The sequence below is a fragment of the Spinacia oleracea genome, chromosome 1 (genome assembly GCF_020520425.1).
Source record: "Spinacia oleracea cultivar Varoflay chromosome 1, BTI_SOV_V1, whole genome shotgun sequence".
Lineage (NCBI taxonomy): Eukaryota > Viridiplantae > Streptophyta > Magnoliopsida > Caryophyllales > Amaranthaceae > Spinacia > Spinacia oleracea.
Window position 1 is genome coordinate 37,885,947 of NC_079487.1, and position 25,255 is coordinate 37,911,201.

General features: G+C 38.0%; 4 protein-coding genes across 6 annotated transcripts; all 4 read right to left on the bottom strand.

Annotated features, from left to right (window-relative positions):
* Window positions 1-2,954: 2,954 nt before the first annotated feature.
* LOC130463891 (uncharacterized) lies at window positions 2,955-5,552 on the bottom strand. Its single transcript, XM_056833174.1, has 7 exons — window positions 5,326-5,552; window positions 4,920-5,219; window positions 4,373-4,795; window positions 3,995-4,270; window positions 3,682-3,894; window positions 3,249-3,595; window positions 2,955-3,162 (listed from the first exon to the last, which is right to left on the bottom strand). The coding sequence occupies exons 1-7, from the start codon at window positions 5,500-5,502 to the stop codon at window positions 2,955-2,957; spliced, it is 1,944 nt and encodes a 647-aa protein (XP_056689152.1). The 5' UTR covers window positions 5,503-5,552.
* A 3,268-nt stretch (window positions 5,553-8,820) lies between these two features.
* On the bottom strand, window positions 8,821-10,971 carry LOC130465825 (uncharacterized). 3 transcript variants are annotated; one of them, XM_056834672.1, is made up of 8 exons: window positions 10,759-10,971; window positions 10,446-10,658; window positions 10,013-10,359; window positions 9,723-9,926; window positions 9,523-9,630; window positions 9,364-9,445; window positions 9,189-9,280; window positions 8,821-9,073 (listed from the first exon to the last, which is right to left on the bottom strand). In XM_056834672.1, exons 1-8 carry the CDS (start codon window positions 10,963-10,965, stop codon window positions 9,031-9,033), a joined length of 1,296 nt encoding a protein of 431 aa, XP_056690650.1. In that variant the 5' UTR covers window positions 10,966-10,971; the 3' UTR covers window positions 8,821-9,030. The 3 variants fall into 3 exon arrangements, with proteins under 3 accessions (XP_056690650.1, XP_056690651.1, XP_056690649.1); XM_056834671.1 differs by having other exon boundaries at window positions 8,824-9,073; window positions 9,179-9,280; XM_056834673.1 differs by lacking the exon at window positions 9,523-9,630 and having other exon boundaries at window positions 8,823-9,073; window positions 9,179-9,280.
* A 120-nt stretch (window positions 10,972-11,091) lies between these two features.
* On the bottom strand, window positions 11,092-12,708 carry LOC130463892 (uncharacterized). The gene is made up of 4 exons (XM_056833176.1): window positions 12,415-12,708; window positions 12,090-12,320; window positions 11,684-11,983; window positions 11,092-11,559 (listed from the first exon to the last, which is right to left on the bottom strand). Exons 1-4 carry the CDS (start codon window positions 12,706-12,708, stop codon window positions 11,092-11,094), a joined length of 1,293 nt encoding a protein of 430 aa, XP_056689154.1.
* Window positions 12,709-22,241: 9,533 nt separating this feature from the next.
* LOC110776652 (transcription factor bHLH101-like) lies at window positions 22,242-24,733 on the bottom strand. Its single transcript, XM_021981203.2, has 4 exons — window positions 24,297-24,733; window positions 23,807-24,172; window positions 23,575-23,661; window positions 22,242-22,367 (listed from the first exon to the last, which is right to left on the bottom strand). The coding sequence occupies exons 1-4, from the start codon at window positions 24,666-24,668 to the stop codon at window positions 22,242-22,244; spliced, it is 951 nt and encodes a 316-aa protein (XP_021836895.2). The 5' UTR covers window positions 24,669-24,733.
* Window positions 24,734-25,255: the final 522 nt, after the last annotated feature.

The window sequence follows — 25,255 nt, forward strand, 5'->3', positions numbered from 1 at the left end:
ATTATTAATTTTAAAATTAATTAAAATTACGTGAACTGAAATTTTCAAATTAAACATTCAAAACGATCTAATCGTAACGCAAACACCCTACGCGTTGCACGCCCATGGGCCGCACGCACACAGCCATTGCTGGCCATGTGCGCGCAGCCCATGCGCTCGTCGCATAGCTGCTGCATCCCTATCGCAAGCCTCCGCACGCATTGGTGCTCGCTGCGCGCGCCAGCGCTCATCGCACGCGGGCTATCGCTCGCAGTGCGCGCGCGACATCGCTCGCTGGGCGCGCGACATTGCTCGCTGGGCGCGCGAGCCATCGCTCGCTGGGCGCGCGACATCGCTCGCTGGGCGGGCGACATCGCTCGCTGTGCGCGCGAGCAATGCTAGGCGCAGCGCTCGTGGCACGCGAGCTTGCGCTCGCTGCGCGCGAGGCTGCGCGCTCTTGTGCGAGGCAGCGCGCGTTGTGGCGCAGCTCGCTTGCTGCCCACACGCGACTGCCTTGGCTCGCCCTACGCCCATGCCCATTCGTCCATTGGCCGTGGCACACGACACAAGGCAGGGCTGCTGCCTTGTGCTCGTGCACTACGCCCTTGCTCATTGCATTCGTGCCGCATGGGCGACGAGCTCCCTTGCTCGTCGTCGCATGCCCGCATTATACAACACCCCTTAAGGGTAACACGAAGCGTCCATTGCTTCGTGCGTGCAATTTATATGAACGAATCGCATAAAAATTTAAAATTTATATTTAAAATTAATGACAAATTAATAAATAATATTAATTTCATAATTTTAGGGCGAAAAATCGAAAATTTATTATCCAATTGATTTCCGATTGTTATGGATTCAAGTCTAGGTCATAAAAATTTAAAATTTATCGTAAATTTACAATTTTTATGGTGGTTTTTAATCATAGGTTTCTAATTAAATTACAATTAATTATGAAAATCAAATTAATTCTAAATTATTCTAATTTTCAACAAATTAATCATAATTACAAATTAGATTGCATAATTAACAAGACTAGGCATTCAAACTTGTTAAAATTATGCAGTAGGTCAATCAAAAATTCAAGATTTATCAACAAGAATCGCAAATATTTAATTTAACATCTTAAATTTACGAAATTTTGCATTCGAAAAACTAAAACCTTCGAAAAGTCATAGTTAGGCTTCGAATTTGAGAATTCTGGGTTCGGCAGAAAAATACTATTTTTGTCAAAATTTTAGAATGCCTTTTACATGCGGAATTGACACAAAAATCACTCAATTCGGATGAGTAACGAAGAAACTGCCGAAAAACTGCGTACGTATAATTAAATAAACGCAATTTGCAATTAATTAACAATTACGAAAATTAATCACCCCTTTTAATTCTTGCAAATTTGTAATATTTAACCATGTTCATGCAATTTAGATTATGAAAATAATAAGGGGCTCGTGATACCACTGTTAGGTTATGATACATATGACAATTCATAAATCATGCGGAAAAAACCATAAACCCAGGAAAACATATTATTTACACATAATCATTTAGCATAGATTAGATGCATACTCTTTGTTGCGTGCCTTCCCTAGCTGCGCCCGAACCGAACAAGAACAAGTCTTTAGGACTCCAAGTGTCGTCCCTCCGTAGATAGTCCACAGCACGTCCGGATCCGCCTTAAGATTGACCAACTAGAATCGCCCTTAAGGTACTATTATTTTCGGCACTTTATAGGCAAATGTGTGACTGAATTTTTCTCTCAAAAACTCACTTTTAATACTTTGAAACTTGTGTTATAAATTGTGAGCCCTAGCCTCATATTTATAGCGGTATGGAAAGGGAATCGAAATCCTATTCAGATACAAATTAATTAAACCTAGAATCCTACAAGAACTCTAATTTAATTAATTTATCAAATAGAATTAGGAATTTAATCATTAACCGAACTCTGCATGTTTTAGGAAACGTGCACGAACACAAACACTTGCACACACACGCACGGCAGCCACGATGGGCCCCATGCGTGCGCGCGAGCAGCAGCCCACTCAGCGCCCGCGCGCGCTGCGCGCTGCGCGTGCTGTGCGCGCTGTGCGCGCTGCGCGCTGCGCGTGCTGTGCGCGCTGTGCGCGCTGCGCGCTGCGCGCAGCCTGCTGGGCCTGGCCTTGCGCTGGGCCTGGCGTTGCTGTTTGTGCGGCGCGCTTGGCTTGCTGGGCGATGGCCTGGCTTCGTGCTGGGCCTCGTCCGGCAGGCCTCGTCCGATGCTTATTCGTACGATGCGCTTCCGATTAAATTTTCCGATTCCGGAATTTATTTCCGATACGAACAATATTTAATATTTCCGATTCCGGAATTAATTTCCGTTTCGAACAAATATTTAATATTTCCGTTTCCGGAATTATTTTCCGATTCCGGTAATATTTCCGATTCTGACAATATTTCCGTTTCCGGCAATATTTCCGATTCTGGCAATATTTCCATTTCCGATAATATTTTCCGATACGTACCATGTTTCCGTTTCCGGCAACATCTACGACTTGGATAATATTTATATTTCCGATACGATCCATATTTCCGTTTCCGGCAATATCATCGTTTCCGGAGTATTCATTTCTTGCCTGTGACGATCTTAGCTCCCACTGAAACCAAGATCCGTCGGTTCCGAATATTCATAAATGGAGTATTTAATGCCATTAAATACTTGATCCGTTTACGTACTATTTGTGTGACCCTACGGGTTCAGTCAAGAGTAAGCTGTGGATTAATATCATTAATTCCACTTGAACTGAAGCGGCCTCTAGCTAGGCATTCAGCTCACTTGATCTCACTGAATTATTAACTTGTTAATTAATACTGAACCGCATTTATTAGACTTAACATAGAATGCATACTTGGACCAAGGGCATTATTTCCTTCACCTTATGCATGAAAATAACAATAACATAGCTATTTACCAAATATCGATCAATCTCTAACACTTACTCTTGATGGTATGGGATCAAAAACCACTTGGTAATGTTAGGATCACCCTTCTTCTCCTTTTCAATTTCAGCATTGAAAACTACTTTCAAATACATTGATGCAGCCTGAGGGTTGGCCTTGATTCTAGAGCTTGACATTTCCTCGGGACAAACAAACCCAATCTGAGAGTTGTCAAATGCAAAGGTGTGTTCGTGGAATAAACACCTACAAAGTAAATGTATAATGCAAAAATTTCAAAAACTATTATAGTTGACAAAACCAAAAACAAAAATATCGATGGAAAAGTTTACATCATATAGACTTGGATCACTGAAATGTTGAGGCACGCCCCTCTAAGGAACTCTTCAACGTCAACCTCATTTACATAAGTTTGTCGATCTTCGTCATAATGCCAAACCGAAGCGGGCAATGGGATTGAAGTATTTTTATATACATCACCGGGCGCCGTATTGATGATAAACTTCAAATAATTGCATGATGGGCCAAGACCTTGAATTGTGTCGTCTGCCAAATTTTGCTTCTTACTTTTGGCGGCTGATTCTTCAGTTTTACGATCACAACTACCTACCATCTCTTTGGCCGTCTTAGAGTTCTTCGACTTCGATTTCGACTCCAACTTATTTGAGCATGAATTTTCCTGTAACAATAATGTTAAGCTAGCATGAAAAGTTCAGTTTTGATTTCAGTGTTGAAGCACAGGGGAGTGGGAAGCATATGGTTTACCTTGGCCGTTAACTTCAGTGTTGTCTTCTCTTTGGACCCTAAATCAAGTGTTGCCTTCTCTTTGACAATTAATTCTGTTGTCTTATCTTTGACAACTAATTCTGTTGTCTTCTCTTTGACAATTAATTCGTTTTTCTTCTCTTTGGAGCTACCAACCACCTCTTCAAAAATCTGACTCCTGGACTTCTTTGTTGGGCGTGGAGTAGAGTACTCCTAAACAGAGGTAGAAACCAAAGGAGTTCAAGGCTCTGAATCTAATTCTAAACAGATGCATAACGCAATGAATGACAATTAATAATAAAAAAAGTTATACCTCGTCTTCTTCGAAAATCACCAAGTGAATTGGCCATTGCACAAAACTAGCAAGAGCCCTGCCTAAGTTATTGAATCCATCTCCAGTAGGTACCGGAAGAGTGTCATCATCATGTCCGTCGTAAATACAATCAACTTGGACCTTATAATGACTAGGCTTCATCGATCTAAAGTGTTGGTGCAACGAACCATCCAATGGGTACGCCATACCATCTGCCACTTTCACTTTGTTACCCAAAACTTTATCCTCAAGGGCAAGACGACATGGAGTTATGGCCTTCACAAATAAATTTACAAAATTTCAGAAATCACTACAAAGTACAATATTAAAAACCTAGCTAGGGGTGTTTTGAGTGTATGCACTATAGAGAATATATACCTTCAGCTCGCGTGGTTGCTGCGATGAACTCGGACAACAGGTTACGAGTGCACGGTTAACATCAAACTCATCACTTACAAGAGCAGAATCAAGTGCGGGGGTAGAGAGGGTGTGTAGTTGACCGGTTGCTTTCAATGTGGCTAGTTGGTTTTGGAGGGCCTCCGCCACCTTTCTCTCTAATTGATCTTCAAACTCCCTTCTCACCGAAGCTCTGATTGATTCGATAGCCTCCGGTGATGGTTCAATATGGCCACATCTACTACTTCGGTCTATTGGACCGAAAGCAACTTTGTAACCGACATTAACTCCACCTGTTGCCTTGACACGCCCACGGTGATCCTTTTTTCCCATAGCCTTGGTGAGGGCATCTTCTCCCTGGGTGAATGAAATATTTCCTTTTCCCTCTTCTTCTATGTACTCCAACTATAAGAATTAGGAAAGTAAAAATTAGATGGTATACATGATGGAAAGGAGAAGCAATCTTAGCAATAGAACTAGGAATTAGGAAAGAAAAGGATATAGAACGTAAAATTTCATATGCACTTACAGCCATCTTAGCAATATTTACGGCTTCTTTATCATTCGGGTCAACTTCCCACTTTCCCTCTTTGTTTTTAACTTGATGAGCCAAGATCCACTCTACTGATCTAAACTTCTTAAATCTATCTGGCGCTGTGGTGAGTGATGAGGTCACTGAGGAGGAGCCACTTGAGAGGGTTAAAGCTGCCTCTGGCGGTAGTCGCCCATCATTTATCCACTCTGGTCTCTTTCTAACATAACCCTTTTGGCCTGTGCGATGTGGGTGCTTGTTTTGTAATGCACTTTTACTTGCTTTTTCTCTACGAACCTGTCAAAAAACACATAAAGAACATGTCGAACATTTAAAGATGGCAACAACAAACTAATCATATAATTATATAAAAAAATATCTAGCAAAGTAAATTCATTATTACCAACATCTCCGGCTTGTTTCGTTCTATCACAAATGTTTTCCAATCATCCTCTGTGATTTGATGGTAGATGTCCCAAGGCATGTCATTTGTCTGATGTTTCGGCATTTTTTCTTTCTTAGTTATCCAACGCCGCGTTAACCTGGACTTGAAAGCTCCAAAGCGTTTCGCCACACACATATGAAAATATTTTTCTCTCCTTTTAGCCGGATCATCAATAATGTGGAACAGAAGCTGTTAATTTTATGGATAAGAGATTGTTAGAAACGTATGCTACACAAATAGATAATCTAGGAGATTGTTAGAAACGATATTGTCTTTACATTCCATTGAAGCATAAAATTAAAAGATATAGTTGCAGACTATAGAGATAATTAAGTACGTTGTTGACCTATAACGACCCAATGAGCCTTAAATGTGCATACGTAGATTAGAATGAGTTTTAGAAAGTTAAAGCTATGTATATTAGTCATGTAATAAGAATCAAATGAGTCCTTAGGTTCTTTAGTTCAAAGTTGGGAGCGGAAATGTCATTTTAGCTCTAAACATGACCTATAACGACCTAATGAGCCTTAAATGTGCATAAATAGATTCGAATGAGTTTTAGAAAGTTTTAACTATGCATATTAGACATGTAATAAGAATCAAATGAGCCCTTAGGTTTTTTAGTTCAAAGTTGGGAGCGGAAATGTCATTTTAGCTCTAAACATGACCTGTAACGACCTAATGAGCCTTAAATGTGCATAAATAGATTCGAATGAGTTTTAGAAAGTTTTAACTATGCATATTAATCATGTAATAAGAATCAAATGAGTCCTTAGGTTCTTTAGTTCAAAGTTGGGAGCGGAAATGTCATTTTAGCTCTAAACATGACCTATAACGACCTAATGAGCCTTAAATGTGCATAAATAGATTCGAATGAGTTTTAGAAAGTTAAAACTATGTATATTAGTCATGTAATAAGAATCAAATGAGTCCTTAGGTTCTTTAGTTCAAAGTTGGGAGCGGAAATGTCATTTTAGCTCTAAACATGACCTATAACGACCTAATGAGCCTTAAATGTGCATAAATAGATTCGAATGAGTTTTAGAAAGTTTTAACTATGCATATTAGACATGTAATAAGAATCAAATGAGTCCTTAGGTTCTTTAGTTCAAAGTTGGGAGCGGAAATGTCATTTTAGCTCTAAACATGACCTATAACGACCTAATGAGCCTTAAATGTGCATAAATAGATTCGAATGAGTTTTAGAAAGTTTTAACTATGCATATTAGTCATGTAATAAGAATCAAATGAGTCCTTAGGTTCTTTAGTTCAAAGTTGGGAGCGGAAATGTCATTTTAGCTCTAAACATGACCTATAACGACCTAATGAGCCTTAAATGTGCATAAATAGATTCGAATGAGTTTTAGAAAGTTAAAACTATGCATATTAGACATGTAATAAGAATCAAATGATTCCTTAGGTTTTTTAGTTCAAAGTTGGGAGCGGAAATGTCATTTTAGCTCTAAACATGACCTATAACGACCTAATGAGCCTTAAATGTGCATAAATAGATTCGAATGAGTTTTAGAAAGTTAAAACTATGTATATTAGTCATGTAATAAGAATCAAATGAGTCCTTAGGTTCTTTAGTTCAAAGTTGGGAGCGGAAATGTCATTTTAGCTCTAAACATGACCTATAACGACCTAATGAGCCTTAAATGTGCATAAATAGATTCGAATGAGTTTTAGAAAGTTAAAACTATGTATATTAGTCATGTAATAAGAATCAAATGAGTCCTTAGGTTCTTTAGTTCAAAGTTGGGAGCGGAAATGTCATTTTAGCTCTAAACATGACCTATAACGACCTAATGAGCCTTAAATGTGCATAAATAGATTCGAATGAGTTTTAGAAAGTTAAAACTATGTATATTAGACATGTAATAAGAATCAAATGAGTCCTTAGGTTCTTTAGTTCAAAGTTGGGAGCGGAAATGTCATTTTAGCTCTAAACATGACCTATAACGACCTAATGAGCCTTAAATGTGCATAAATAGATTCGAATGAGTTTTAGAAAGTTAAAACTATGTATATTAGTCATGTAATAAGAATCAAATGAGTCCTTAGGTTCTTTAGTTCAAAGTTGGGAGCGGAAATGTCATTTTAGCTCTAAACATGACCTATAACGACCTAATGAGCCTTAAATGTGCATAAATAGATTCGAATGAGTTTTAGAAAGTTTTAACTATGCATATTAGACATGTAATAAGAATCAAATGAGTCCTTAGGTTTTTTAGTTCAAAGTTGGGAGCGGAAATGTCATTTTAGCTCTAAACATGACCTGTAACGACCTAATGAGCCTTAAATGTGCATAAATAGATTCGAATGAGTTTTAGAAAGTTTTAACTATGCATATTAATCATGTAATAAGAATCAAATGAGTCCTTAGGTTCTTTAGTTCAAAGTTGGGAGCGGAAATGTCATTTTAGCTCTAAACATGACCTATAACGACCTAATGAGCCTTAAATGTGCATAAATAGATTCGAATGAGTTTTAGAAAGTTAAAACTATGTATATTAGTCATGTAATAAGAATCAAATGAGTCCTTAGGTTCTTTAGTTCAAAGTTGGGAGCGGAAATGTCATTTTAGCTCTAAACATGACCTATAACGACCTAATGAGCCTTAAATGTGCATAAATAGATTCGAATGAGTTTTAGAAAGTTAAAACTATGTATATTAGTCATGTAATAAGAATCAAATGAGTCCTTAGGTTCTTTAGTTCAAAGTTGGGAGCGGAAATGTCATTTTAGCTCTAAACATGACCTATAACGACCTAATGAGCCTTAAATGTGCATAAATAGATTCGAATGAGTTTTAGAAAGTTAAAACTATGTATATTAGTCATGTAATAAGAATCAAATGAGTCCTTAGGTTCTTTAGTTCAAAGTTGGGAGCGGAAATGTCATTTTAGCTCTAAACATGACCTATAACGACCTAATGAGCCTTAAATGTGCATAAATAGATTCGAATGAGTTTTAGAAAGTTAAAACTATGTATATTAGACATGTAATAAGAATCAAATGAGTCCTTAGGTTCTTTAGTTCAAAGTTGGGAGCGGAAATGTCATTTTAGCTCTAAACATGACCTATAACGACCTAATGAGCCTTAAATGTGCATAAATAGATTCGAATGAGTTTTAGAAAGTTAAAACTATGTATATTAGTCATGTAATAAGAATCAAATGAGTCCTTAGGTTCTTTAGTTCAAAGTTGGGAGCGGAAATGTCATTTTAGCTCTAAACATGACCTATAACGACCTAATGAGCCTTAAATGTGCATAAATAGATTCGAATGAGTTTTAGAAAGTTAAAACTATGTATATTAGACATGTAATAAGAATCAAATGAGTCCTTAGGTTCTTTAGTTCAAAGTTGGGAGCGGAAATGTCATTTTAGCTCTAAACAGAAGCAAACAGAGGAGAAACACACAGATGGAAGTGAAATTCTAAAGACCACCAGATCAGAATTCACATGCAACAGCAGCAAGACCAGCAGATTAGTATTCAAAGCAATAAATTAGCAAATCCAGCAGACTTGTAATTATGGAAAAATTAAAGAACTTTACCAAATCCATGAAGATATAAACGCTTCCATCTTTGTGTCTAAACAACCTAAGTAAATAAATACTCGGTTGTAAAAAACTTAGCCCATTGCTCACGAACCACATCTATTTCCTCATCGGTATAAGGCGCATTTCTTGGAGTGTAAGCCTGAAATAAGTAACATGATAAGTAATGCTACTTGTAATTTAAGAATTCTACTACGTAAAAGTACTAGTATTAGTAGTTCAACTAACATATGGTAAAAGAACGAACATTGTCTAACCGCTCATCAGTGTTATGGTGTAACGTGACTATTTCATGCATGAACTTCATAACGTAATAGCCACACTCGCGGGCGCCGACTTGTTGAGCACACTGATTTGGAGATAAATCATAAATTATATATCCAAGTAGTTACCCAAAAAAAAAAGTAAAGCTAATTAGTAAGCATGATATACCTTTACATGGAAGCCTTTCAACCCCTGCATAGTCGCTCTATTCGGACAAATCCCATCATTAAACTTGTACACTTGGTATGCCCTGGAAGTTGAGTAAAACTTCATGAATCTGATTCGGCACGAAAAGAAATAACTTAAAAAGAATTGAAAGTAACTTACAAACACAAGATTCCCCATGCACTATTTTCTCGGTTGGAACCTATCGCAGAGTCGAAAATATACGCACAACCTCTACGTAGGTCTAACACGTACAAAATCCAATGATTTCTGCATTATATATAAATGTTATTGCAACCTTATGCATGAAAATAACAATAACATAGCTATTTACCAAATATCGATCAATCTCTAACACTTACTCTTGATGGTATGGGATCAAAAACCACTTGGTAATGTTAGGATCACCCTTCTTCTCCTTTTCAATTTCAGCATTGAAAACTACTTTCAAATACATTGATGCAGCCTGAGGGTTGGCCTTGATTCTAGAGCTTGACATTGCCTCGGGACAAACAAACCCAATCTGAGAGTTGTCAAATGCAAAGGTGTGTTCGTGGAATAAACACCTACAAAGTAAATGTATAATGCAAAAATTTCAAAAACTATTATAGTTGACAAAACCAAAAACAAAAATATCGATGGAAAAGTTTACATCATATAGACTTGGATCACTGAAATGTTGAGGCACGCCCCTCTAAGGAACTCTTCAACGTCAACCTCATTTACATAAGTTTGTCGATCTTCGTCATAATGCCAAACCGAAGCGGGCAATGGGATTGAAGTATTTTTATATACATCACCGGGCGCCGTATTGATGATAAACTTCAAATAATTGCATGATGGGCCAAGACCTTGAATTGTGTCGTCTGCCAAATTTTGCTTCTTACTTTTGGCGGCTGATTCTTCAGTTTTACGATCACAACTACCTACCATCTCTTTGGCCGTCTTAGAGTTCTTCGACTTCGATTTCGACTCCAACTTATTTGAGCATGAATTTTCCTGTAACAATAATGTTAAGCTAGCATGAAAAGTTCAGTTTTGATTTCAGTGTTGAAGCACAGGGGAGTGGGAAGCATATGGTTTACCTTGGCCGTTAACTTCAGTGTTGTCTTCTCTTTGGACCCTAAATCAAGTGTTGCCTTCTCTTTGACAATTAATTCTGTTGTCTTATCTTTGACAACTAATTCTGTTGTCTTCTCTTTGACAATTAATTCGTTTTTCTTCTCTTTGGAGCTACCAACCACCTCTTCAAAAATCTGACTCCTGGACTTCTTTGTTGGGCGTGGAGTAGAGTACTCCTAAACAGAGGTAGAAACCAAAGGAGTTCAAGGCTCTGAATCTAATTCTAAACAGATGCATAACGCAATGAATGACAATTAATAATAAAAAAAGTTATACCTCGTCTTCTTCGAAAATCACCAAGTGAATTGGCCATTGCACAAAACTAGCAAGAGCCCTGCCTAAGTTATTGAATCCATCTCCAGTAGGTACCGGAAGAGTGTCATCATCATGTCCGTCGTAAATACAATCAACTTGGACCTTATAATGACTAGGCTTCATCGATCTAAAGTGTTGGTGCAACGAACCATCCAATGGGTACGCCATACCATCTGCCACTTTCACTTTGTTACCCAAAACTTTATCCTCAAGGGCAAGACGACATGGAGTTATGGCCTTCACAAATAAATTTACAAAATTTCAGAAATCACTACAAAGTACAATATTAAAAACCTAGCTAGGGGTGTTTTGAGTGTATGCACTATAGAGAATATATACCTTCAGCTCGCGTGGTTGCTGCGATGAACTCGGACAACAGGTTACGAGTGCACGGTTAACATCAAACTCATCACTTACAAGAGCAGAATCAAGTGCGGGGGTAGAGAGGGTGTGTAGTTGACCGGTTGCTTTCAATGTGGCTAGTTGGTTTTGGAGGGCCTCCGCCACCTTTCTCTCTAATTGATCTTCAAACTCCCTTCTCACCGAAGCTCTGATTGATTCGATAGCCTCCGGTGATGGTTCAATATGGCCACATCTACTACTTCGGTCTATTGGACCGAAAGAAACTTTGTAACCGACATTAACTCCACCTGTTGCCTTGACACGCCCACGGTGATCCTTTTTTCCCATAGCCTTGGTGAGGGCATCTTCTCCCTGGGTGAATGAAATATTTCCTTTTCCCTCTTCTTCTATGTACTCCAACTATAAGAATTAGGAAAGTAAAAATTAGATGGTATACATGATGGAAAGGAGAAGCAATCTTAGCAATAGAACTAGGAATTAGGAAAGAAAAGGATATAGAACGTAAAATTTCATATGCACTTACAGCCATCTTAGCAATATTTACGGCTTCTTTATCATTCGGGTCAACTTCCCACTTTCCCTCTTTGTTTTTAACTTGATGAGCCAAGATCCACTCTACTGATCTAAACTTCTTAAATCTATCTGGCGCTGTGGTGAGTGATGAGGTCACTGAGGAGGAGCCACTTGAGAGGGTTAAAGCTGCCTCTGGCGGTAGTCGCCCATCATTTATCCACTCTGGTCTCTTTCTAACATAACCCTTTTGGCCTGTGCGATGTGGGTGCTTGTTTTGTAATGCACTTTTACTTGCTTTTTCTCTACGAACCTGTCAAAAAACACATAAAGAACATGTCGAACATTTAAAGATGGCAACAACAAACTAATCATATAATTATATAAAAAAATATCTAGCAAAGTAAATTCATTATTACCAACATCTCCGGCTTGTTTCGTTCTATCACAAATGTTTTCCAATCATCCTCTGTGATTTGATGGTAGATGTCCCAAGGCATGTCATTTGTCTGATGTTTCGGCATTTTTTCTTTCTTAGTTATCCAACGCCGCGTTAACCTGGACTTGAAAGCTCCAAAGCGTTTCGCCACACACATATGAAAATATTTTTCTCTCCTTTTAGCCGGATCATCAATAATGTGGAACAGAAGCTGTTAATTTTATGGATAAGAGATTGTTAGAAACGTATGCTACACAAATAGATAATCTAGGAGAATACAAATCAAGTTTTTATTCAATGTTTACCTTGGTCTCCTCCCAAAACCCCTTCTTTGTGTGTTCATCTAACGTTGAATATTCTTTGACATTAATGTTAATTCTAGCAGCACAAGACCCAACTTGCTTCCCGTATTCTCCTGACCATTCTCCATCGGGGATTCCATATTGATTATACTGAAGATGCATAGGCTTTTTGGCTTGAACTCCTTTTGACGGACCACGGAATTTGGTCTTTTTACTAGTGTTGGTACCTTGTGATTCCCCCGTAGGATGACTAGCTCCATCAATTCCCTGTATTTCATTATCACGATGATCATCCATGGTAGCTACGGTCCTGCAACAAAGAAAAGAGAGCAATACTTAGTAAAGGGAGCAATACTTAGAAAAGAGAGCAAAATGCTACAATTGGCCATTTACAAAGCTATACCTAAAATAATGGCCTTATGGTATTACACCTAACATGCAAAACAACCCCAAATCAAACCTCACCTAAAAAAACAACCCAAAAAAAAATCATAACTCACCAGTTCTACGCACTGATCTGCACAGCTCAGATCAGAACTGTGCAGATCAATGCACAGAACTGATCAGAACTGACCAGTTCTGTGCACTGATCTGCACAGTTCTGATCTGAACTGTGCAGATCAATGCACAGAACTGATCAGAACTGACCAGTTCTGTGCACTGATCTGCACAGTTCTGATCTGAGCTGTGCAGATCAGTGCACAGAACTGATCAGAACTGACCAGTTTTGTGCACTGATCTGCACAGTTCTGATCTGAGCTGTGCAGATCAATGCACAGAACTGATCAGAACTGACCAGTTCTGTGCACTGATCTGCACAGTTCTGATCTGAGCTGTGCAGATCAGTGCACAGAACTGATCAGAACTGACCAGTTCTGTGCACTGATCTGCACAGTTCTGATCTGAGCTGTGCAGATCAGTGCACAGAACTGATCAGAACTGACCAGTTCTGTGCACTGATCTGCACAGTTCTGATCTGAGCTGTGCAGATCAGTGCACATAACTGCACAGTTCTGTGCACTGATCTGCACAGTTCTGATCTGAGCTGTGCAGATCAGTGCACATAACTGCACAGTTCTGATCAGTGCATATTCCTTGTGCTACTTGCAGTTCTCGTGGATTGATAAAATGCAATATATGTCAAGGTGGCGGCTCTCTTCTTGCTCGCAATATTGCAACCATCAAATGGTAAGAGTTGCATTTTGTTATACTGTGGGATATGTTACCAATCTTTATTAGTTATTCTCTCTCTGTATTCCCATATTAATCTGTTCCACAAGTTTCTTATCTATTAATTTGAGGAGTTTTTTTTTTCTTTTTTTCTTTTTGTGACACTGCTCTTGAAGAATTGGAGAAGCTTATAAATAGTTATTTAGTTGTGGTTAGCAAAATGAAGTCATGGGCAAGTAGACAACGGGTAGGTTGTGTATACATTATGTCTTGTTTTTTTATATTAAGGGCAAAATGCTACAATTGGCCATTTACAAAGCTATACCTAAAATAATGGCCTTATGGTATTACACCTAACATGCAAAACAATCCCAAATCAAACCTCACCTAAAAAAACAACCCAAAAAAAAATCATAACTCACCAGTTCTACGCACTGATCTGCACAGCTCAGATCAGAACTGTGCAGATCAATGCACAGAACTGATCAGAACTGACCAGTTCTGTGCACTGATCTGCACAGTTCTGATCTGAACTGTGCAGATCAATGCACAGAACTGATCAGAACTGACCAGTTCTGTGCACTGATCTGCACAGTTCTGATCTGAGCTGTGCAGATCAATGCACAGAACTGATCAGAACTGACCAGTTTTGTGCACTGATCTGCACAGTTCTGATCTGAGCTGTGCAGATCAGTGCACAGAACTGATCAGAACTGACCAGTTCTGTGCACTGATCTGCACAGTTCTGATCTGAGCTGTGCAGATCAGTGCACAGAACTGATCAGAACTGACCAGTTCTGTGCACTGATCTGCACAGTTCTGATCTGAGTTGTGCAGATCAGTGCACATAACTGCACAGTTCTGATCAGTTTTGTCCACTGATCTGCACAGTTCTGATCTGGGCAGTGCAGATCAGTGCACAGAACAGAACTGATCAGTGCACTGAGAAGCTAAAACAGTACTTCACTGAGTTGATTAGTGCATCATCAACCACCAGAAAGCAAACATCAGAAACTAAGTTACCAATCACAAAGCCATGCAAACAAGAACAGGTAATTGATATTATTAGACAAAATGTACTGAAAACTAACCTAGGAAAATTCAACTGCAATTTCTGCAACCTGTGCTTGGAACCTGGCTCACATAAGAGGATACGACATTCACCAAGTTTACACCTGTGTGAAAAAAGCAGATAAAGTTAGTCAAGTTATTAGAAGTATCAGACTCTCAGTAACTTAAATAGGAGGGATAAAGTAGGAGACTATCACTGCAATTCCTCTTCACAATACAAGTGGCAATTGATTGGGGTTGAATTTTTAGAAAAAAAATATGAATTAATATCCACAAGTATCCTTCACTATTCAAATTTAAGTAGTCAAGATAACAAAAATTCCAAGGCGCACAGGCTTTCAGATATGAATAGAAAGAACAAAGTCAAAAACTTCAACAATGCATCAGAAGTGAAGCCCGAACTTACACATGTATGTTTCAATTACGATTCGTAACCCATATTCCTTCCGTATGATCTGTACGCATATGATTAGTATTATTTGCATCCTCCTCTTCTGGCAATGGTTGAACAACCATTGGTAACGGAGGTGTGTCATCATACTCATCATACTCATCTTCATCTACAACATCATCAATACCCAAAATATGTCTTTTTCCTTGGGCAACAACACGCCATCTAGGATCAATATTGTCAACCACATAAAAAACTTGCTTAGCTAGTGATGCTAGAATGAATGGCTCGTCACTGTCACTTAGTCGATCAAAATTCACCAAGGTTAAACCCGGGAAAATTTCATCTCGCTTCACACCATTTTGGTTGTTAGCCCACTGACACCGAAAAACAGGGATCACAAAATAGGTATAATCAAGCTCCCATATTTCTTCGATAACACCATAATATGATTGTGTTGAATCAACCGGCCTTTTATCCTTAGCGCTTGCATAGACCCTAGATGATGCAACAACCTTTACTCCACTATTTTGCACTACACTCTTTTCATCTTGCCTTCTAGTGTAGAATGTGAACCCATTGATATCATATCCTTCAAAAGATCGAACACATAGTCGAGGACCTCGAGATAACCACTTGATCGTATCAGAAACATCATGGTCTTGTTTCTTTCCAACTTCCTTCTTAAACCATTCAATAAATGTGCAATTATGTTCCCGCATCAACGCTCTTTCCTTCAACTTAGGATTACAATGTTGCAATTCAAGCAGATGCTTTTCTAAATAAGGATGAACCTCTGTAAGATGCTGCAACACACAAAGATGTGCCTTATTCTTCCTCTCCGATGGAGGAGATATCACATTTTTACCAATTACTCCCTCCCCTGCGAGCCTACCAACATGTCGAGATTTTGGAAGTCCTATTGGTTCAAGGCTTGACAAAAACTCAGCTAGATATCCAGAAATCTCTTCTTTAAGGACTCCCCGAATGATACTACCCTCTGGATTAGCCGGATTCCTTGCTTTGTCCTTTAAAGTCTTAAAAAATCTCTCAAAAGGATACATCCATCTTAAGAACACCGGACCACATAACTTGACTTCGCGAACTAAATGGACAATCAAATGCACCATTATATCAAAGAAAGAAGGCGGAAAATACATTTCAAATCGACATAGAGTTTCAACAACATCATTGTGCAAAGCATCCAAAGTCTCCGGATCAATCACCTTAGCACATATGGAATTGAAAAACAAACAAAGTTTTGTTATAACATGTCTCACGTGTTTCGGCAATATCCCACGAAGTGCAATTGGCAAAAATACATTAATCAGTGCATGACAATCATGAGACTTCATACCAATCAACCTAAGGTCCGAGAGAGACACTAGGCGCTTAACATTCGACGAATATCCCGAGGGAACCTTAATGCCATGTAAGCACTCACAAAACTTCTTCTTCTCCTTTCTCGACATTGTGTAACACGCTGGAGGCAGAAAGGTCTTTGTACCATCCTTTTTTTTAACAGGCCACAAATCTGGTCGAATATTCTTCTTTTTCATATCTTTCCGCACATTCTCATTGTCCTTGGTCTTTCCTGGTATGTTTAGCAAAGTCCCGATGATAGAATCGCACACATTTTTCTCAATATGCATTACATCGAGACAATGCCTAACCGACAAATCTTTCCAGTAGGGAAGATCCCATAATGGAGACACTTTCTTCCATAAAACACCCTTTTTAGACTTGGACTTGAAGCACTTACCGTATTTGGTTTCAACATTTTTGATACGTTCATAAACTTGTGATCCTGTCAAAGGTGTACGAGCTACTCCTTCCTCGGTGAACCCATTGAATTCCTTCTTCTTCTTACGATAAGGATGATATCGACTAAGGTGCTTCCTGAAATCTGGGTAGATATTTTTCTTGAAATGATCCAACCGTGTGGGCTTCATGTCCTCTTCACATATAGGGCATGCTTGTTCTCCTTTGGTTTTGTACCTAGACAAGTTTCCATAGGCCGGAAAATCATTTATGGTACAGAAAACCATTGCCCGCAATGTAAAGTTTGAGTTGGTGTGAGCATCGAACATTGGAACACCTTCATTCCACAACAATTTCAAATCATCTATGAGTGGAGCGAGATACACATCTATATCATGTCCTGGCTGCTTAGGCCCTGAGATGAGGAGTGACAACATGATATACTTGCGTTTCATACACAACCATGGAGGAAGATTGTAAATTGCAAGAAGAACCGGCCAAGTGCTATGCTGACTACTCAGAGAGCCGTATGGATTCATCCCATCTGTACATAGAGCAAGTCTCAGATTTCTAACCTCCTTGCCAAATTCAGGATACTTCTTATCAATAGTTCTCCATTGAGGAGAATCAGCCGGATGTCTAAGGAATTCATCTTTCTTCCTCCCTTCCGCATGCCACCTCAGATACTTAGCATTCTTCTTTACGGAGAACAAGCGCTCAAACCTAGGTATGATCGGAAGATACCACAATACCTTGGCGGGCGGTCCCCTCTTAGCTGAATTGGCCCCTTTACGCTTGTAACGCGACATAGAACACGTTGGACACTTATCCAAATTTTCATACTCTTTTCTGTAAAGAATACAATCATTTGGGCAAGCATCTATCTTGACGGCCTCTAAGCCTAAGGGATTCGTCAATTTGTTGGCATAATAGGCAGAGGTGGGAATGTCATTGCCATCGGGAAACCAAAGACCTAATCGTTTCAATAATTTCGTGAAACTTTCTTCGGTCCAACCACTCTCCGCTTTCAAGTTGGAAAGTGATGCCACACATTCTAACAATTTGAATTTTGTACACCCAGGGTACAAAGGCGTCTCAACAGCCTTTAATACCTGCTCGAGTATGTGAGGTCGTCCATTCAAGTGATCTTTCACCGCATCCATCATTTCATTTATTTCATTATCTTCTTGCTCATCATCATCCATCTCATTATTCTCAGAAATATCAGAATCACTCTCATCACTCTCATCACTCTCTGCCAGAACATCAAATTCATTCACACTAGAACTTGGACGATCAAGTATTTTCTCACCATGCCAAAACCAGACATGGTAATCTTGCTTAAACCCACGACGAAATAAATGATCCTCAATTTCATCAATATCACCTAACCGCCTTACATTGTTACAATCACGGCAAGGACAATAGATCTTTGCGGCTTTCGTATTCCGTTGGTGTGCTAAAGCACATCTAAGGAACTCCTCAACCCCACTCAAGTATTCCACCGTAGTATGGTCACCGTACATCCAACGACGACTCATTTCTAATAACACAAGGTTTTACACAGAATTAGATAAATCAAGCCACAAATTCTTAATTTTGACACAAGAACTATACATCAGAAAAATGGTAAGACCTCATCTCAATTTTAAAACCAAACAAAACAGGAATATGTCTCAACATTAACATTTATTAGCTTCACATAAGATTTCACAGGAATAAACTAAAATCGATTTAAGTATAAACTAGCTTGGCATAAGATCTTTGTTCTCTAATGATGCAATCTTATCCAAAGATAAAATATCAGTAAAAACCATCCTCCAGTACTCAATCAATAGATCCCAGCGATGCTCATGTTTAGGTTTTAAATTAGTTACGAAACCCGCATTCAGTGTAAATAAACCCATTTGCACATTAGGTTAGCGGAATTGGGAGACTACACTTTGAAACACTAACAGGGTAGCAGAAAAAAGGCAACGTATTCACTTGGATTGGGTTCTGTTCGGGTTAATTCGGTTTACTTCATATTCATTCAGCTAAAATCAGATCAATCTAGCGATATCCTCAAACTCTGACTACCTTCTTTCAAGTACAATACAGGTCCAATAAGAAATCTTGAAGTAAATAATCCAGTTGAGAAGATCATGGACAGAATCAGTTCACTGATGTTTATGAATTACAATGAAATCAACCAACACAATCATATTATACACACACACACATGGACTTAACTAGCAAGAATAATCCTAATATATTGGCTTTCTGGTAACTTCAACTAAACAAGCATAAGGCAGATACAGAAAGACATACAGCATATTTTTGACAATAGAGTCCTAAACTATGTGTATATTGCCAAGATAGTTTCCTTGTTTACGTCATTGATGTTAAGTAAATGGAATCAATTCACTGATGTTCAAGAACTGCAAGAAAATTATCCAGTGATACAATTAGATTACACAAACATGGACTTGACTAGCAAGAATCATTCTAATATCTTCGCTTTTCGTGGTAGCTACTTCAATTAAACAAGCACAAGGAAGATACAGAAGGACAGCAATCCACTGCACCAAGAAAATGCAACAAACATAGAAATCCAGCCATTTTTTTGATAATTAAGTCCAAGACTATATGTATATTATTGAGAACATAACTAGTTGCCTAATGCCTACTTTACATCATGTAAATCAATGCACATTACTGAGATTTCTTACCATCTACCAAAAGGGGCGGTTAATCCCTAAACAATCCCAAAATACCAAATTAAGTTCACTCTTAATGAAGACAAAAATTTCACAGAAGTATGAGCTTACTTCTTGAATAAGCATACCAATAACAGTAAGCTCCGGTGAAGAACCGAGTATGAAGAACATCAATAGATAGCCTCTATGCATCTAATTTCCATCTATTAAGAACAATAGAAACAATAATCCACTGCATTTACCAAAACCCCTCTTGGAAAGGGGGAAAAACTAAATTCTTGTTTAACATTTGAAGTTTAGGAAGCGCTAATCACCAATCATTTTTTAAGGTTTAGATTACATCCCAAAATTAAAGGACCGTATACTAACTAAGAACATAGACAGAACAAAAATATTGCCGAAAAACCCTAATCCCCAATTTTTCGCAATTGCAGATTTCAAACAACAGCATCAAAAAATTGTCAAGATTTCTACAAACAAATATGAAGAAACTATTCTATTTCCACTAAACTTCTACAGAAATTTAGTCATCGATTCGCAAATTTGACAGTAAATCCAAACAAAAATTGTAAAAAATGAAAACAAGTTAAACAGATTTAAGAAGAAATTGAAGCTTACTTAAGAAAATTGCTTGAGTTGATCGGAAATTTGATTGAGTTTCCGGCGCTTTTCTTGATGATCTTCTCAACAGCTTCAAAAATGTCACAGTATGAGTTTGCGTTGGAAGCTAGAGATGTGAAGTACGACGACCAGTTTGGAAGAGATGTCGCAGCTAGCTTATCTGTTTGGCGGTGGTTTTGATTTAAATTTAATGTGTGCCTATTGAGGCGGGCAAATGAAGGCCCCCTTCAACAGAAAGACCCTATTGAGGCGGGCAATTAAAAGCCCCCTTCAACAGCTTCTTTCTATTGAGGCGGGCTAAGAAAGCCCCCTTCAACAGCTTCTGTAGAAGCGAACACCACAAAAGCCCGCCTCAACCTGTTAGTAAAATATTTGACCCGCGTTGACTAAGTAGCTATTGAGGCGCGCTTATGTATGCCCCCCTCAACAAGGGGGCTACAACATGGGTTTTTTCCACTAGTGTTCGAACAAACCAAAAAATCGGAACTTGAGGAGAGAAATTTGAATAAGCTCATACCAAGACAACCCCAAATCGAATTCAATTAAAGTCATTGCCGGTCGAGTGGAGAGAATTGCGCAATGGTGGTTCTTCTTATCGAGGTCGTCGCCGGTGGAGTGGAGATAATTGCGAGATTGGTGCAAGTGCTAGAGCAGCGAAGATGGAGAAGATGGAGAAGATGAGTAGTGCGCGGGAGCAGCAAGAACAAAGGGGAAGCAACGACAAAGGGGAAGCAGCGAGCTAGGTTTCAAATGAAAACCCCAAAAGATGCGCTTCCCAGATTTAGGAGGGAAAAGTTTTTTTTATTTATTCTTGTTTTAATTTTGTTCAGTCAAAGGGTGCCCTTGTTAAATAAGGGCCACCTTTAACTAGCCACATTTGATGTTTTTTCCTCTAGTGCAAAAGCTATAATTTCTTTCAATCCAAATCTGACTACTCTTTGTTCACTAAGCAAAGTGGGAAGTCATTTACTGTGATACTTGTATATGTAGATGATCTTGTGCTGGCAGGAAATGATATGCAAGCCATTGAGGACACCAAAACCTTTCTCTCTTCTCAGTTCCACATGAAGGACATGGGTGAGCTAAGATACTTTCTTGGCATTGACGTAGACAGATCACAACAAGGGATTTTCCTCTCTCAAAAGAAATATGTACTTGATCTACTTGAAGAATATAAGATGAAAAACTGCAGAACTCTCAAGCTTCCCATGGACAGTCACACTAAACTCACTGCAGACATAGGTGATGTACTTGACAACCCAGAAGGTTACCAGAAACTGGTAGGAAAACTCATCTACCTTACATTGACAAAGCCAGATATTGCATACACTGTCCATGTTTTGAGATATTATGCACAAACCAACTACTGTGCATATGCAAGCTGCTAGGAGAGTACTAAGGTACCTTGCAAGAAGCATAGACCAAAGCATCTTATTGGCAAGCAAATCCAGTGCACAACTCACTGCATATTGTGACAGTGATTGGGCAGGATGTCCATCAACGTAACAAGAAGATCAACATCTGGTTTTCGCGTCCTTCTAGGGAACTCTCTTATCTCATGGAAGTCAAAAAGACAAAATGTTGTAGCAAGAAGCAGTGCAGAAGCTGAGTACAGGTCTATGGCCTTGACTGTGAAGTAATGTGGCTTAAACAACTACTGAAAGATTTGGGAATTAAGAACCTTGATACAACCTTGATCAAGTGTGACAATCAGGCAGCTATTGCCATTGCAGCTAATCCAGTCCACCATGAGAAGACTAAACATGTTGACATTGACTGTCACTTCATAAGAGAACAAGCTACTGATCGAGGCCTGATTAAACCTGTCTATGTTCCATCCTCTCAACAACTTGCAGATGTGTTCACCAAGCTTTTGACTACTCAACAACACAACCACCTTCTGTCCAAGCTGGGAGTTCGAAGCTCTCACTCTCAACTTGAGGGGGAGTATTGAAGAAGTAAGGCCTGTGAGCCATGTGAATGAAGCCCAATATAATCCAGCCCTTAGTTTTCTATCAATTTCAGTGCATGTGATCATGTACTATCTAGTCGTATCCTAGGTGTCACAATTGTGTGCTATTCTAGGTTGATTCTCTTATATGCTAGCTATCCTTAAATCATTGGTCAAGTGTAGCATTTAGGGATGTATATAATGCCTTGCTTAGCCACTCTTTAGGGCAAGCCGCAATGAATGAAAACTGGATTGGTGCACACTCTTTCTCTCTTCCTTCTTGCGTATGAAACTACAATGTTTTCAAATTCTTATACATATCTTGATAGTCAATTAAATTTGGGGAAATTCATAAGGGAGTCGATTTGGAGTTTTATATTGCAAAGAATAAAGAGATGATGACATTGATTTCAGTCGGGTTACAATCAAAATAGAACCTCTTTTGATCTTGTAAAGTGGACTCTCTCATCTCTTGATGTGCGCCATTAATTTAGTTAGGGCCACCGACATATCACTAATTTCTCCATCATAAAGGAGGTAATGTCACTTAAGTTAGGTTGAATCACGCAACATAATTTTTCTTTGATAGCCACATATATGGTATATGTAATTTCTTAATGAAACTATATTAAAAAAATTATGTTTATTATTGAATACTATACGTAATATTAGTTTTGATTGTTCCCTAGATTGCATGACTTCCTATGTGGCTATGTGTTATTCTAATGTAGTTAGAGACAAAAAACCAAAGTTTTAATTAGTTAAGAATTTAGTAGTTGGATATAGGAAAGATTTTAAGTACGTATTTTTTGTAAGATTGCTTAATCCGTATTAATCTACGTTGATTGTGTTCCTCGTTTCGATTGATAGGAAATAAACAATTTTATATTTTGTTGCTTGTTTCTCTTTTATACGAAATTACGAAGTATACAACAACTATTGATTTAAAATTAAGCAAGCTTGTAAGTTAATTTGTGAGTATTCATTATGTGGAGTGATTAATTTGATGATTCACTATACATCAAGTTTTTGAGGAAGAATCATGTTTGAATCATCAAGAATAGTAAGGTCAACATGATAATTTAACCTTATTAAATCTTTGTAAGTGATACTTACATACATAAAGGGTTGCTTAACTAGAGATGGCAGATTGATACAATTTTACGGATTTTGTTCAACAAATTCATGTCATTTACTATATAGGGAAAGCAATACGCCCTTGCCCTCTTAGACTAGTACGTAATATAATTAATAATCTTGCGACGTTTTTTACGGTATTATTAAGGTTACCTTAATAGGTCTTGAAGGTATGTAAATTGATGATGCCAATTGTAAGTATGAAATAATAAAAGTTAGTTAAACATAATCTTATTCAAGAGAGAATACGTATTAATTAATTACAAAAGATCGATATTGTTACAAAACTTTGTAAATAGATTTATGTGTAAATGGTTAGATGTGCATTTTTAGGGCATTCTTCCACTACATTAAAAATATACTTGCATTTTCTTCTGCTCTTGCTCCTTAAGCAAGGCCATCAAGTCTTCATTTAAAATTTCAAACTTTACGATACAATCTCCTTCCATCTGTCACACAAACAAATAATAATGTTTAATAAAAATAAGACCATTCAAAGTCGAGACGTATTATTTCAAATTAAACGAAAGTTGAGAACTTTTAAAGCGGACATACTCGATCTTAATATTGACAATGTAGCACATAATTACTTACCAATAAATGTATGTTGTAAAAAGTCCTTCCTCCAAAAGATTGAAAAGAAGAAATATCAACAACACCATAACCATTATTTTCAAGAAGAAGAAGCACTTGAGATATTGATAACTTCTCAAATGCTGATATTTGAATCACCATTTCTTTATCACCCAATTTATTTACAGAAATCGAACACGAAAATGACTCGTTGATTATGCATTTTTTCGGCTTTTGTTCATGAATGTTTTTCGTTGAATTTCCTTGAATTGCCGAAACCTTTGATAATAGCTCTTCCTTTTTACGAATTAGACTCTCCACTTGTTTCTGTAGCTCAGGTATGTACTCAACCACCCGTACAACTGTACTTGGAATGCTTAGCCTTTTCTGTAATTAAATCACAGAAAATTAATTAGTGGTTTAATTTACAACAAAAACAAAGTGTTATGTATATATGCACGATGAAATTAATTAAAGGATATAAACTAATAAATCGCGTATAATTAGTTACCTTTTGATCAGAAGAAGGAAGCAAAGCACGTAGAGAGGAATACAAGTTACTAATCTTCTTTCTTCGAACTCTTTCACTTGCATTATGACTAAGTTTCTTTGATAATATTGTATTATTATTATCAAAATTATGATGATCTGTTGAACTTGTACCTTGTGGCGATTGGCTTCGCTTAACATGATCATACACTAATTGATATTGGTAATCTTGAGCTTGAGCTTGAGCTTGAGCTTGAGCTTGAGCTTGAGATGATGCAAAATTAAGGAGAAATACAGAATCTAAGTCAAAAGTATTAAAACCTTGATTTGTACCTAATTCTAAGGGATATTCTCTTCCTAAATAAGTAGTAGGGCAAAAGGAAGACATTTTCATCGAATAATTCCGGTATAATTCTAACTCGATCTTTCTAGCTTGAATTTTATTCCTTGGTTAAATGTTCTATTTTGAGCTATTCACTAGGATATGTTGTACATTATTATGTCGATAATACAAGCATATTTATAGGCACTTGCATGATGCATGTAAATTATTTGAAGTATTGGATTAAAAATGACCGAAACAGAAAGGCCGGGAAAGTGACTGACTTTCTTTATTATACACCCTGTTGTACAATGCACGGTTCATCTATGCTGATTTTTTGCTCATGTATACTTGTATAATAGAGTTCCGAATAAACATCCATTAATGAACATTTTGTATGAAAGAAGTGATCTCTTCACTCTATACTTTACTAGCTTGATCTTAAATTACTAAATTTGTCTGAATATTTTTTTGGGTGTTACCACACGATTCACCTTTAGGGCTAATTCGGATTCCGGCCGAATTATAGGTGGATAGGTTCCAGTCCCCTTTCAATTGTTGTTGCCAGGGATCGAATATGCAGTCCGCCCTACCAAGTTCAGCCCCAGTCACCACTGAACCAACAAAAAATTGGTAAATTTGTCTGAATATGTATACAT